The sequence below is a fragment of the Meriones unguiculatus genome, chromosome 3 (genome assembly GCF_030254825.1).
Source record: "Meriones unguiculatus strain TT.TT164.6M chromosome 3, Bangor_MerUng_6.1, whole genome shotgun sequence".
NCBI lineage: Eukaryota > Metazoa > Chordata > Mammalia > Rodentia > Muridae > Meriones > Meriones unguiculatus.
In genome coordinates this window covers 68676232-68691619 of record NC_083351.1, presented here as the reverse complement: position 1 = coordinate 68691619, position 15388 = coordinate 68676232, and the positions used below count along the sequence as shown (strand labels likewise).

General features: G+C 44.8%; 1 protein-coding gene across 3 annotated transcripts in view; it reads left to right on the top strand.

Annotated features, from left to right (window-relative positions):
- Tmem178b (transmembrane protein 178B) overlaps positions 1-15388 on the top strand; it is a 435263-nt gene that overhangs the window by 365167 nt on the left and 54708 nt on the right. Inside the window, exon 4 of one of the 3 annotated variants that reach the window (XM_021632113.2) lies at positions 4080-13600. The exons of the other annotated variants lie outside the window; for them this stretch is intronic. Within the exon in view, the coding sequence (XP_021487788.2) occupies positions 4080-4330 (251 nt within the window). The 3' untranslated portion in view covers positions 4331-13600. Of the gene's footprint in view, positions 1-4079; positions 13601-15388 lie in introns of those variants that run through there. 3 annotated transcript variants of the gene reach the window in all.

Below are 15388 nucleotides of genomic sequence, written 5' to 3'. Positions count from 1 at the left end.
AAATTTTCATAAATATATTCTGATCACAGTTTCCTTCTATCTCTTCCCAGATCCCCCACCTTTTCACCCATCCAACTCCACAGCCTTTCTCTCTCTCTCTCTCTCTCTCTTTAGAAAACAAACAGGATTGGGCTGGAGAGATGGTTCAGAGGTTAAGAGCTCTGTCTTGTTCTTCCAGAGGTCCTGAGCTCAATTCCCAGCAACCACGTGGTGGCTCACAACCATCTATAATGTGATCTGGTGCCCTCTTCCTGCAGGCAGGTGCACCTGCAGATAGAGCACTTATATACACAAAATAAATACATCTTTAAACAAAAGAAACACACATACACATAAAAATAAAACCCATAAAAACACAAATCTGACCATTCTTGAAGCAGTCATTGATTAGTGTATTGCTTAGGACTTGTTGTTTGTGCTCTCACCTCCCCAGACCACCCCATACCTTCTGTAGTGATCTTGGCTTTCTCTTAGCTGCCTCCTTTCACTGGATAGTCCTCTGGCCTCAGTAGTCTTTGGAAATGTAGACTGGAGTCAAAGCGTAAGTGTCTGGACTCGGAGGCTGCATTCACTCACTATTTGAGCTCATGAGGGCATCACCTTCCCAGCTACTCCTTGCCGTATGAACAATTTCAGACCTTGCTCTTTATTCCAGGTGAGAACTCAATAAATCAGCAGTATGGATGTTTTAACAATCATTTTCTGTAAATCAATAGCAGCCTACATTTTCCATAAGCTATAGGATGCTCCACTTTTTTCAGTGCCCTTATCAGTTTTGGAGATGATAAAATCAAACAAACAAAGTCAAAACAAACAAGCAAAAACAAGACAGAGGGTGAGGGTTTTTTTGTTTGTTTGTTTTGTTTTGTTTTAGCTTGGCCAGTAAATGCTTACTACCTGAACATGAGCACCCGCACTCGGTCCCAGAACCCAGGTGGAAAGAGCCAGGCCAGGCATGGTGCTCACCCTTGTGATGGCAGCACTGGGACGTGGAGGTGGGCAGATACCTGGGACTCAGTGGCCAGGTAACCCAGCATGCTCAGCACACGCCAGATGTGAAAGACTGCACCTGGACGGCAGGCAAAGGACACCTGAGGACTGACACCCAGGTTGACTTCTGGCCTCTAAGCATGCACATACATCTATAAACACACACTTAACACAGAGATACAAATACACACACACACACACACACACACACACACACACACACACACGAGAGTGGGGGAGGGAAGGAAGAAGAGAGGGAGGGAGAGAGAGAGAGAAAGATACCAAAAATCCAAAACAAAACCTTGCTAACTTGATAGATTATATTCTATCACTGTGCTTTGAATTTTTACTTTCATTTTTAAAAGATTGACTCTTATGTTTTTATTATGTATGTACATGCTGTGTGCACACGTGGAGGTATATGCAAATGAGTGCTGCATACTAGGGGGCTGGAGGCCAGAAGGCTAGGAGCCCCTGAACCTGGAATTACAGGCAGTTGTGAGTTGCCCTGTGGTTGCTGGGAACCAAACTTGGGTCCTCTGGAAGAGCACCAAGTGCTCTTAACTGCTGAGCCATCCCTTTATCCCCTGTGTTTTGATTTTCAAGTCTTAGGTTACGCATAGCACTGAACACACCTTCACTGCTTATTCATACTTCTTCCGTGGTCTGAACTTTGACCAACTACACTTATTTCTCCTTCCATAGAACCCTTTTCCCTAACAATCATGAACAGATCATCGGTTCTATCGATGTCACGAAGCAATAAGATAGGACACAGAACACAGCTGGAACTTTAGTGTGCAATCTGGGGTGGATAGGAAAGAGCCAGCTGCCCGATGCCGGGCTTCAATAGTCCAACAGTGCTGGGAACAGTGGCACACACACACACACACACACACACACACACACACACACGGAATCCTAGCTACTCAGGAGGCTGAGGCAGGAGGATCACAGAATTAAGACTTGACTGAGCTACAAAATGAGTTCAAGTCCATCCTGGGAAACTTAGCAAGTAAAAAAAAAGAAAGAAAAAAGGAAAAAAGAAGGTTGTCGGCTACGGCTCAGTGGTAGGGTACTAATCTTGTATGCACGAAGCCCTAACTTAACATTCAGTAGCCTCCACCCTCCTGCCAAGAAGAAGTAAGAGCGTAATGAATAAAATATAAGCTGTAACCTAGTCCCCTGAGATTGTAGCCTGACTTCCCCATCTATGTGCTAGGTGACGTTAAGCATACTGCGTACCCTCTTGGGCCTTCAATAGGCCAAGCACACGACATAACTTCTGGCACATGGCACTTTTAAAAACAGAAATTCTTTGACAATTTCATACAATGTAATTTGATTCTATTCACCTCCACTTCTTCCCATAATTCCTCCCATGACCACCCTGTCATCTTCTCACCCACTCCCAACTTTGTGTGTGCTTACCTGCTTACTTCTGCTGTCTTCTTCCCAACTTCCTCCTCACTCATTCAAAAACACCAAGTCTAATTTGCACTCATGGATTGAAGTTATCAGCTGGAGCATGCGCAACTTACAAGGGGCCACACCCTTAAAGAAATCAGACTCTCTCTCTCTTCCCCAGCAGCCATCAACTGTCAATAGCGCTACAGTCATGAGTGGTGGGCTGCAAGGCCCTCCTCCTCTCTTGCTGGAATGTCGCCTGGGTTGGTCTTGTGCAGGCAACCACAGCTGCTGTCAGTTTGTGAGTACTTGTCATGCCCAGAAGGCCCTTCTGCTCCTGTCCTCTCTGAATTCTGGCTCATAGAATCTCTCCACCCATCTTCCACAGTGAGATCACATGACATAAATGTCTCTTTTGTGGTAGAGCACTCCACTGATACTCTCTACTTTGATTAGTCACAGCACCTCTTAATTCTTAAGTTTGACTGCAGCTATGAAGGCCATTTAAATAGTTGCAGACTTCAGAACTTCATCGCCTTTTTCTGCCTTTCTTCCTTTGTTCTCCAGAAATCTTCTGGAAGACATAAGGCATGATAATAAAGAAACCCAGGAGGTAGAAAGGAAGATTTTTCAAAGTGAATAGAAATTCTAGAACACTCCCTCTCATTTCCTCCCCTGGGGAGAAAGCTTCCCTCTTCTGTTTCTTCCATTGACCCAGCTGGATCTGCTTCTTTGGGTCACATAAGGCTTATGTGAAAGCAGATACTGAAAAAACTCTGGAATACCAGATATGGGGGTTGGTTCAGAGTGGGTCTATTATACTAACACAGTTTACCCGGTTTCAACTCTTCTAATGGTCTTCTAGTTGAAAGTTAATTTGAGAAATCTAACTCATGTGCTTGTCATATGTGTGTTTGCATGTATATGGTGAAGAATATGTTTTACAGGGAATCCTAATATCAAATAGGTTTGTTAATTTTCTCTTTGAAGCATTTTGGATAAGTGAACTGATGCCTGTGTGGATAGTGAGGCTCAGAAGGAATATGTGTGGGTCCCAGTGTTTTGACTCCACCACCACCATATTGTAAAGGAATATCTCAGAGGGCTAGCTTTTCATGGAACATTTTTCAGAAATACTGCCTTATAGAAAATGGAAAAGATTTTCAGGAGTCAGGCAACTGAGAATACAAACTCAGAAGGCTTTTTGCTTCTCGGTGGCCGATTAGATTAGAGAAAGAGTACTTAAATTTGTATAAGATGTTATGTGTATATAAAGTAAGTAGATGTTTTAATTGCTAAAGAATTCAGGTGGGATGATTTGTGTTTCCAGTGAAAGAACATATTTTTTAAAACTTTATAAAAATGAATTAAATATTCTGTGTTCATTCTATCCTATATAAATCTCTAATGAGATACTCATTTGGGACATTTTATCAAAGAAGAGATTTCCTGAGTTTGTCCAAGATGGGTAATAATTGGAGAATACAGAAGCAATGAACCTTTAGGAGTGTCTTTCTCCCATGCACTTCTCTTGGTGGTGACCTTGCTGACAGCTCACTCTTTCCTAAATCTCTCCCACTTAAGAAATTGTGAAATGCAATCCTAACTTCTCTTTTTTCTTCCTCCCCTTTTCCTTTTCCTTCTCCATTTCCCTGCCCTCTGTTTCCTTCCTTGCTCTCCAGGAACCTTCTGCATCATTTCACTGTGTACCTGTGTGGCTGGGATCAACTTTGAGCTATCACGTTACCCACGCTACCTATATGGACTACCGGATGACATCAGCCATGGCTATGGATGGTCCATGTTCTGTGCATGGGGGGGCCTGGGCCTCACACTAATCTCGGGATTCTTCTGTACCTTGGCCCCCTCTGTCCAACCTGTCCCGAGGACCAACTGCCCTAAATCCAGACCAGAGAATGGGACAGTGTGCTAAAATACAAACCCATACATATATATATATATAAATATATATATAATATACATATATAAAGTGAAACTCAATCAAGATGATGCCAGTGCCAAGGTAGAGTTGAGTTGGCTCAGGCACCTGCATCTCACCAGACTTTGTGTTGCCTCGTGTCCAAGATGGGAGAAACATCCCATCCTGTGGCTCTCTCATCAGTTCTTGACTTTGGCTTCATGATTTCTTCAAGACAGAGTGAAAGCCACCACTCTCGGTAGCATCTCAATCCCTGTCACTCATAAGGATGTGGTGGTGAGCTGGAAGGGACAGAGGCAGTGGTCTGAAGTGACACAGATACAAAGAAGGAAGCGCCACACTGTGAGCCACCAGGAGAGGACACCACCACACCCCAGCCATCAAATCACGGGGAAACTCGGTCCCTTGAGTTCATAGAATGTAACCACATCTTCGAGGCCGTGTTCAGAACCACTTCTCTGCTCTTCCTGTTCTGAGCTCCTTCTCAGCCCACCAGTGATGAGGAAACAGACTGAGAAGGAAGTTTTCTCTTTGCAGTCAAACCTTTGGACAATGCTTTAGAGGTGGGAAGGGGAGAGAACATGCTGAGAGGCAAGATCTGCATCAACAAAAGGACATTCAGTGGATGCTCAGAAAACCCAGTCTTACCTTCCAGCTGCCTTACACCCAGTTAAACAAAAGGCCACCCTGTCCTCCCCTGCCTGTGTTCTCTGGGCAGATCGGAGCCTTTGAGCAATGCTGTGATGTGTGTGTGTGTGTGTGTGTGTGTGTGTGTGTGTGTGTGTGTGTATGTGCGGGTGCGCGCACGTGCACGGGCGTGTATGTGTGCGTGCGAAGCATTTGTGTGTGCATGCGCACACATGTGCACATAGGTGTTGGGTGGTTAACTTTTTATTTTCTATTCTTTGAATGGAAATATATTATTCTGTTGTCTCTCTCACACTCTTGTTGTTTTTGACCCATTATGGAGGCCCCAAGATCTGGGAATTATCTTTGGGGGGAGGCAGGCCTTCATGGGTGCCAATGCAGCAGCTGCAGATTCCTAGAGAGAGACAAGAGTGAGTGTGTGTGTGTGTGTGTGTGTGTGTATGTGCGTGTGCCCAGGCACGTGTGTATAGGCATGCACACGTGGTGGATATCTCATGAGTGTAGGGTTTTATTGTTTGTGTTACTTTTTTTTTTTTTATAACTTTTGGTACAGCTGAAATTCCCAGAGGGCAAAACCAAGAACAAAACCACTGGGCCAGAGAACCCTGTGGTACTTCACAGTATGGTTCTGGAACTCCGCAAGATTTAGTCCACTAATTTTGGAAGTTCAAGACACAGCCGGGCACAAAAGTCATAAGAGAAGAGGGGGAACATACAGTTCAGGAGAGAGAAGGAATATTGCCTCTGGTTGCTGATGTACAATTGTGTATACCAAACAAGACCTTCATCCCCCATTGTGGGGGCTGTCCTTTGTCACTGGACGTCTGCTTTTCTAGGGTTGAGCCCTGTACCGATGAAAGGAAATGGGTCCCATGCAGAGAGAGCACCTCCATGTCCCATGGGCTCAAGTTTGTATGATATCATGTAAATTAATGGAGAACTCTTGACTCTTTCCCTTCTCATCCTGTTCCTCTTGATCTTCATGGCCCTGAATCCCAAAATAGATACCCACCTTAGGGCTAGCACCCAAACTGAGGTGGGACAAGGCCATCCAGGCATCTCAGACTCACTTGAGCAAATTGGCACTGGGTGCTGGCAAATGAAGAAGTCAGCCAGAGCCGTGAATGCCACAGGGCAGGAACAGCTCATGGTTACCTTGGGAACCCTGATGGTGCCAAGTGTCCCTGGGGAGGCGAGGAGAGAATCCCGAGCCGGCACAACTATGGTCAGCCATGCAGAAAGGGAGCTTGGCTGCTGCAGAACAGATCTGCTTTGGCAACGTTGCCAAACACTCCACAGCCTTTCTGCCCCACCTGCTCTGTTGCAGCTCCCTGTTTCCAACCTCTTTTCCTACCAGACTCCTCACCTGCTAACACCTTTCCTCCCCTCCCTCCATCTTCCAGGCTGTAGTTCCTGTTGGTCTCATATCCTCCTCTGGCTCTCTCTCTGTCTCTGTGTGTACTTGCGCGTGCGTATGTGTGTGTGTATAGTGTGTGGTTGTGTATGTTTCATTGTGTTCCTATATACAGGTGTGGCTGCATTTCTCAAGACTCCCTCATTAGGGCCCTGGTCAGGTTCTCTAGAAGGTCTGTCTTGTGAGAACCATGAGTCTAGGAATGCCAGGTGAGCGGGGGCGAGCTGGGTGTCAGGAAGTGCTGCTGGCTTCCAGTTGAGATTCTTAGAGTTGTTTTAAAGGCAAAGGGTGTATTCTATGATAAGGAGAATAATTTTTCAAAAAGAAAAAAACGAGTTTTATTTAATTGACAATTTTCTTTTTCTTTGAAAAAGCTAGATTTTTCTCTTAAGGTGAAGGATATACTTGAAGTTGAGGGAAAATGAAATTATCTCAGATTGGGAGGCGTTTTGTCTTTCTTCTGGGTATCTTGAACTGAGCAGGGATAAGCAGGTGTCCATGAACACACCCATGGGCACTTGTCTGTGACTAAATGATAATTCCAGCAGCAAAAAGATGGATGAAGCTAAGCTAAAGGGGACAATTTTCTATAGACTATTTCAACTTTTCTCAAGTAAACTTGTTTGAACATATGAGTTCACAGACCTCTCAGTTTTATGCCTTTTGTAAAAATTATATTCATCATAAACAGATCATCTGCTTTATCCAATTGCCCCAGACTATGACAAACTTATAATAAAATTTACTGGCTTCCTTTGAAACATGAGCACTCCTGAAGCATTAGACAGGCTCCCAGGCAGGAGACAGGCTCTCTGGACTTAGTTCATTCAGCTCACCATCAGCCGAACTAGACCTTAGACTGACTCTCTTACTGTTACAACTGGATAGGGATGGACACTCACATGCTAGGATCTGATCCTACTTAGGAAAAAAACAAAACAAAACAAAACAAAAAACAAACCCAGGCCCCTGATCAGCACGGATGTCTCCACACTGATAGCAATCTCTGTCCAGGTGACCTAATTCCTCCATCACAGGGGGTTGACCCCTGCTTCAAATAAGCCCCTCTGAGACCCTTTCTGGAGCTTCTGGCTGCGGGCTGGCTAGGGGATGAGTGAAAGAGAAGGAAGAAAAGAATCTGGGTTTGTGACACTCTCTAGGTCAGGCTCCACTAACTCCAAATGGTAGACTCCAATCTCCTGAGGGGACTGAGAGCCAGTGATTTTGGCAAGACCCCTGGTTCCTACCTAGGGCAAGTTCAAATTCTTTTACTGTGTGTGCACAGGGAGCAGGATTGCATATGCTGTGGACTCTGTGCAAGCCCCCAGCACGAGACCACTTTTAACATCCATTTCTACTGCTGTCTCCTATACTGAAGATTTGGGAAAGTTGGCGTCTAACTAGAGAAAAGTGCAATTTCCTGTTCTCATTGGGAGTTAGGGCTCTTTTTCTGCTTTCTTTCTCCCTATAGCTTTCCTTATCATCAGTTTGTGACAGTTACCTTCTTAGGGAAGAGAGAGGCTTCAAGCTCCCCTCTCCTTGCTTGTCATGGCCTGAGGTCTCACAAAGAGGTGTGTAGATCACTGACATCAAAATATAAGAAAAAGAAATGCCTGTTCCAGCCTTTTAGCAGCCCCCCTTTCTCACTTCTAGGGATAATGACAGCATAGTTAAACAGCTCTCACAGGTCAAGACCAGTCTTCTTTGGCCTCAGGTCCCTGAGTGGTGCCCTAGGCCATGAGACCATGCTGGTGAGGTTTCTACCCAGGGGTGTACCTTTCCTCTATAGGAGAGGGTGCCCTGAGACTTGGCATCTCCTTAGCTGTCCATATACATAGTAAGAGACCTAAGAAGGAACTACTACTACTGACATGAGGAATATGTGCTATTTAGGTCTCCAGTACTGCCCACCTATGGAATATGCCCAATAATAAGGTCTTACTCATTGCTCAGAGCATTTGGCGCCAACAGTCATTAGGCTGGGAACATTTTTACACTGATTTTCACTCATGTGGGGAAAGAATGGGAAGAAGTACCCTCTGTCTCTGTTTGTGTAGAATACCAGTTGCTTCTTGTAGTTAAAGGGAATCTTCTTTCCTGAAAATGTTCCTGCTGCTCCTGAGCTGATATGCCCCAGTAAACACATCCATCCTTCTCCAGGGAAAGATGATGAGTCAGAAGAACTGATTATACAGATAGCAGAGTAAGCATCGCTCAGCTAGCCAGCCCTAGTGCTGTCTTCCAGCCCATATAGACAGAGGAAAGGGGCAGGTTGTTTTTAAAGCAAGTCCAGCAGAGAGGATGCACACAGGTGTCTCTCAGGGTGCTTGACTTCTGGGATCATGTTTACCATCTCTCCATCGATGCTACTCTGCCACAAAACACTTCTTTGACATTGTTTCTAGTCCTTCGACTAGGTTATTACCAGCTATTGAGCTTTCCACTCTGAGGCATACATTCTCATTGTAGAAAACTAGAAAAGAAAAGTAAATGCATGCAAAAGACCAAGAGACTGATTCTAATCCCATCACTCAGGCCCCTACGGTGGACCCAGTAATAATGGTCAGACCTCAAAACCTCTTCAATGAGTGGTTGTCACTGGGTGAATAGATGGGGCCAGAATAACATGGCATGGCCACAGAACTACACCAATTGGCATCAGTGATTCTGTGTTCTTGGCAGCAATACAAACCCCAAGCCAGGGCAGCAAAGAGGCCTTTGAAAGCTCACACCAGAGCTAAAGATCTTCTCTCTCTCTCTCTCTCTCTCTCTCTCTCTCTCTCTCTTTCTCTCTCTCTCTCTTTCTCCCCTCTCTCTCTCCTACTTGTTCCTTTTTTCAGGTGCCATCTCAATCTAATCATGGGTATAAACTCTCTGAAGCCAGAGAAACTCACTAATGAAGCTCCACTTGTATAATGCAGCGATGACTATACATTTCATTCTTCTCTGTACTAAAATGATGTGTGACTCTGGCACTGTGTCTTCTCCATACTTGAACTTCCTCATCTACAAAATGAGGATGGTGATAACGCTTTACCTCATGGTATATTAAGGGTGACAAATTGCAAAGCAACTTGCAAACATGAAGTGTCTATGAATTATGCACTGTTCAAGTTACCTGTTATCAGCGGTGTAGCCACTACAATGAAATGGTTCCATCAAGGCTCTGCCAAGAGGATAATGTAGAGAGGGAGATGCCATCTTGGTTGCTGAATTAGAGTGTAGCTATCCAACTGAAGCACATGGATTTCACTTCTTCTTTCAAGCCCTCCAGAGGAATTGCCTTCTTCATATTCTTTACCCATTGCCAGACTTACTTCCTTTTCTTCAAGGCCAGTCTAGTAAAGTACACTCTCATTCCTGTGTACTACCAGAGGTGATTAAATGAGCAGACCATGTGGAGGCTAAGAACATAGACAACTAAAACAGTTCACTTCTAAAGCTGGTGTGGAGTTAATGCTGTTTGTTTTAACGGTTCTATTTTCATTCCTAGCTGTATAGGCTCATGTTGGGGTGCAAAGTCAGACTCTTAAAGCTTTTAAAGTTCTCTCTTTAGTGTAAAGATAAGTATGATAGGAGTAAGAGCCTGCTTCCTCTTGTCAGGCTACAAAGCTAGTGATGTCATCGATAGCCCCTGAGTTCTGGTAGGAGGTCCTGAGTGGTGTGTCCAGCTGGAACATGCCCCAGTATGATCTTGCTTGGATCCCAAATTTTAAAGGAGATAAGAATTGATTCCCCAAAAGGATTTCCATATGCTTTTCTTCTTTCCTGTATGTACTGAGACTTTTTACCGGAGAACTAGTCCTTGCTCTCTTTATGACTAGAGCCCAGCCAGTGATAAGGGTGATAGCACACCTGCAAGCGTGGCTTGTTCACGGCCAACAAACAGAAAACTGGGCTTCAATCCAGGAGTTGCCCAGCTACCACTCAGCCTGGCATCTTCTTGACAAATACCAGCCTACTACTCTTCATGCCTAAGACCTGTTATGACTCCCTAGGAAACAACCCAGTGTCTTCATTTCTCTCCCCTGGACCCCAGACTTTTTCTTTCCTCTCTGGGTGGTCCATAGACCATTCTCATCTATATGTACCAGTGTGGCTGTGTCATGAGTGCGATGATGCCTTTCACACAGAGATTTCACAGAACCGCTCTCATACCCCTTCCCTGTCTCCACCCCCCTCCCCCACTGCCCACGGTGTGACTGTTTTGCTATTCAAGACTATCTGTAAAAATGTACAAATAAAAGTGAAAGCTGAAAATAAAGGGGAGGGGAATTGCATCTTCTCAAATGCTGTAATGTAGCCCTCAGTTTTCTGAGGACTTGTGAGGACTGCCCTAGAACCCTGACTCTGGTGGCCCTTGAAGGGAGGGATGCCTGTCACAGGAGATTTTTCTGGTTGTTTCCCTGGTGGTTTCTTATGCTTGCTTGGTACTCGCTGTTCTGAAGACATTTGCCTTTAAATTTAAGTGGGTCTCCCTCCCCCCCCCAAATAAAAGCATATCATCAAAGTTAGAAGAGTGAAGGTCATGGCTAGTTATCAGCCCAGAGACTTGACCTGGGGTGATATTAGTAACTTTGTTAATAGCTCACCTGGAACCTTGGGTGAATCTTGTGACCCCACATCATATCCACATCTTCTCAGCCTCGGAGGAAGCAGGGTGACTTTTGGGACACAGGGACACCAGGTCTCCCCGTCCATTCTGCTGCTATTTGTGCCCATGCTGGCTGTGGTATGCTGACTGCGCGGAGGCAATTCTGTAGAAGCTTTCTCCCTGTTTCTCTTGCCCCAAGCTGACTCTCCTCAGAAAGTAGCCTCAAGCCAGCAGCCAGCTTGTGTGCAGACTCCAAAGCCTTTTATCTACCTTTTTAGTCTCAGATGCCTTTTCCCACCCACTTTGATGATCTCATCTTGCTCTCTTTGCTGACAGAGCTTTGCCTCACAGGACTAGGGCAGGAAAAAAGAACATCAAAGGAGGTGACGTGAGTGAATTGCTTTACCAACTGTGGCTGGCTCTACAAGTGTGGCTTACTCTGGGTGAAGGGTAGAGCCTGGCCAGGGGACACTCTGAAATGGGGGTGGGAAATGGGGTGGAGGCTGTGGGTAGAATTATGTGGTTAGATAACTTAGAGGTTAATGAAGACATTTCTGTGCTTCCAGCATCCCCTCAGCAGAGTGGCAGAGAAACAGCCCCAAGGCCGTAATCCTGGCCGCATCCAGGGCATGGATGACCCTGGAGTACAAGCAGTGGCTAGAGAAGGGTGGTTGTCCCAGAGAGATAGAATTTGGCCTGTGCCAGCACCCCCTCCACTCATGGTTATAGGCACCTTCAGTCTAAAACTTCCTCAGCCCTGGTGGACCTTTGTGACTCTCTTTGAGAACTGTGCAAGGAAGGTGATTAGACCACTAATTTGATACAAGCTATGTATGCAATTTGAAATATTCTACTAGCTGCATTTTAAAGTGCCAACAAAACAGGTGAAATTAATTTCAATATTATATTTGAACCCAGCATATCAACAATACTAGCACTTCAACACAGGATCAACATAAAAGTTCCTGGCATGTTTTATGTCCTGTTTATTTCAAATGAAATCTTCTAAAGCCAACGTGAATTTTGCCCTGAGAAAACATCTCCAACTGGATCAGCCATGTTTTTGGTGCTCAAAAGCTTCATCGGGCTTTTGTTACCATCTAGTAGTGCACAGAGTTAGGTCTTTCAGAGCCGGAGCGGGATGCCCTTGCCTGCGAGTCATCCATTGTGGTGGATTTCGTTGTGGGAACAAAGGCAAAGGCTGGATTTGCTGAACAGATAGCAGAGCTACATCTACGATGCTGCTGCCTCACCTTTGGAAGTTCTGCTGCGCCTGCTTAGGAAGGGCAGAGAGAGCTGCTGCTGGGAACCACATGTTAGAGCTGCCTCGGGAGGCCTTAGTGCTCTCGCTGGACGTGGCCCTGACGACCTGCCAGAAACCCGGGGAGAAAGCAGGCCGTGCTCTTTGGCTGTGGGAGTGTCAGCCTCTGCCCACCCTGTCCATGTTTATCTGGTAAAAAGAGACAGACAGGCCACCCCGTTGTTAAGATTAACATCTCTCCCACCTTTTAACATCTGGTGGAGCCCTGCTAAAACATCTCACTGATATTTGGATCTGTTTAATCCATCCTCCGATATCTTTGTTTGTTTTTTAAATCTTGACTGCTGAAAAGGAGATATGGGAAAAGAGCAGCAGGCAGACTGTGTCTCCTAGGAGGTGTCCTTACACTAGGACTCAGGCCACCATTTCCTACCTCTCCTTTCTGCTTAGAGATCTTCCTTAGATCTAAATAAGCCTTGTGTGTGTGTGAGAAAGACAGTGAGATCTTAGGGCATAGAACAGAATAAATACAAGCAACCACTGGCTCATTTCAAAGAGCTAGTATGACAAGGTTTGATTTGCTTAAACTAGAACATGCTGAGCCCTATGCTGCCAAGCAGGAAAAAGAGAGCTGATTCGGTGAGTACATTCTATGTGGTCATTAGACAGGGACCATCACCGGCAAAACTCTCAAACATCTGGAGTGTTTATGGTCCACCAGATTATCGCTCAGTCAATATAAATTTATTTACCTTCACTCTAATTTACATAGTGCTTTCTGATTGGTTAGACACAGTGTGGTGTATACTGCAGGATTCTAACAACGACTCTCCTCTTGGAGGTAGCAATTCCTGTGGTTATTGGTGCTAAAATAAGATTAAATATCATGTTAATTTGTTCTGATACAATTTGAATAAATGTATTGTTTAATCTTAACAAGAATGCTACATCTTATTAGATCTATTGTACTGTCTGTTTCTTCTCATAATTAATTAATTACAGGAAAGGTGATCTAAACCAGGTCTTGAAACTCTTGTGATATTTTGAGAGGAACTTTGCAGGGAAGTGGGAGGGGGAAATGAAAAGGGAAATTGCCAGGTTCCTGTGACTTTGAAAGGACTGAGGAAGCAGAAAGCGTTTGGGGACTTCACTGAAACTGACTGCATCTTGCAATTTTCTTTTTCAAATTGGCAGAAATATTATTTCCATCGATTGAAGAAAAAAAAGTGTCTGGTAATTAATTAAATGACTTGTTCATGGAAAAAATAAAAATAAATAATCTGTCAGTTGTGGAATGTAAACTGATTAAACAATTAAATAAAGAAGACCATGTTGTGTGTTTTAAAAGCCTGTGTCTGCTGTCTGTTTGGGAAATGGGTCGGGTGGGGAGGGTACAGGCTGCAGTATTTAATGGAGAATGGTGTTGTTCCCTGGGGTTTTGTAGAGAAATAAATTGTATGAATCTTAGACAGCTAGTTGAAAACGCTAATCCGAAAGGAAATTGACAATAGACATTTCAATAATGTACTGGCCAAAGGTCTATGGTTTGAGTATTAGGGAAGAGACAAAAATGTGCAGACAGATTCAAAGAGAAAAATGAAGACATTGTTCTTTTTCTCTGGTCACAGACATTAAGAACAAGAAATTCAAAGACTTTGTGAGATCTTGCAGCTGCTAGTCACATTCCAGCAACTTGCCTAGCTTCCTAGCTACCACCAAAGAGGGAAGCTTCTCAGTCTTCAGTAGCTGTGTCCCTGACTTAAAGTCACATTTTCTCTCTACCCACCCATGCCTTGAGAGCTTTTGGCACATGTGTGAGGAGGAAAGCTGGGAGAAAGCCCAGGTGAGTGCTTTCATAAGGGGTCTTATTTCTCCACTAGTATCTCTAGGCTGAAGGGAAGGACATTGGCCCTGTGTGATGTAAGAGGAAAACAAGAGTCCTGAAAAGATGTGGCTAGATAGAAGCCTGGGCAGCTAGACTCACATCCTGGTTCCACTGGGACACTGGAATACAGTTGTTGGACTCTGGCCTACACAGAGTGCTCTGCTGTTTTTTTTTGTTTTTTTTTTTTTCCCATTGCTTCCACCTGGGGATGCCTGGCTATACCCTGCCACTACCTCTTCTAGAACGAGTCCCCATGTCACTGCTTTGTGCAGACAGTGGCTTTTAATCTAGAATCCCAAGTGGGTGCATCATGGAAGGAAGGTAGGAAAAGTTTTTCTCCTTTTCAGCATTAGTGATGAGCTCGTGCTGCTAGTCAAATCCTCAAGATGGACTGTTCCTCAGATGCTCAGTGGCCAGAGAGGGAAATATGTCCCTAAGAGTGGGACACTTCAGGAAAATCCCTGAGTGTGTCCCTGTATCTCTACAGTACACAAAGAGTGCCCAAGTGGTTGTGGCATGGATCATGACCTTCATCATAGCAACCATAGCCTGAAGCTTCTGTAGGAAGATAAGTTCAATGATGGACACTGAAAAGGATTCAGGCTTACTCACTGCATACCTTCATGCATCTGAAAAAAGCTGTGTGTGTGTGTGTGTGTGTGTGTGTGTGTGTGTGTGTGTGTGGTGTTTAAGGAAGACATTTTGGGAAGAATGAAAATAAACAGCATACCATTTCAAAAATAAATGCAGGTCAGAGGAGGGTGATATGAAATCAACGTGGGGAAGACATAGACATCCTAGGTACAGAAACATTTGAAGAACCCCAAGTGGGATTACCCGCTCCTCACTAGAGATGAGATGTCCCTTGGAAGAGAGGCAGAAATGAAAAGATCTTACATGAGTATCTCTGAGAAAAGGCAGATGGGATTAAAGGCCTCTTTCCTGCTGGGCAGGGGTGGCCAGGACAGGGAACCTGCATTTACCAGACCCTATGACTTCAGTGTGGCAGCATTTCAACCTGACAGGTGGGTAGAGGCATTCTCCACGACCTGAGGCAGAATACCCTGTGTACCCCATTCAGTGCCCAGCAGCCTGCCTGGGGTAAGCCTCAAAGAGCATAACTCCCTGTTCTCTTCTTCCAATAAAACACAACTTTGATTTCTGTGTCTGTGATGAATGACGTAGCTCATTGGGTTCAGGAGAGGCCTGGGTGTGTGGAAGACACACCTAATACCCCTCCCCTATCACCT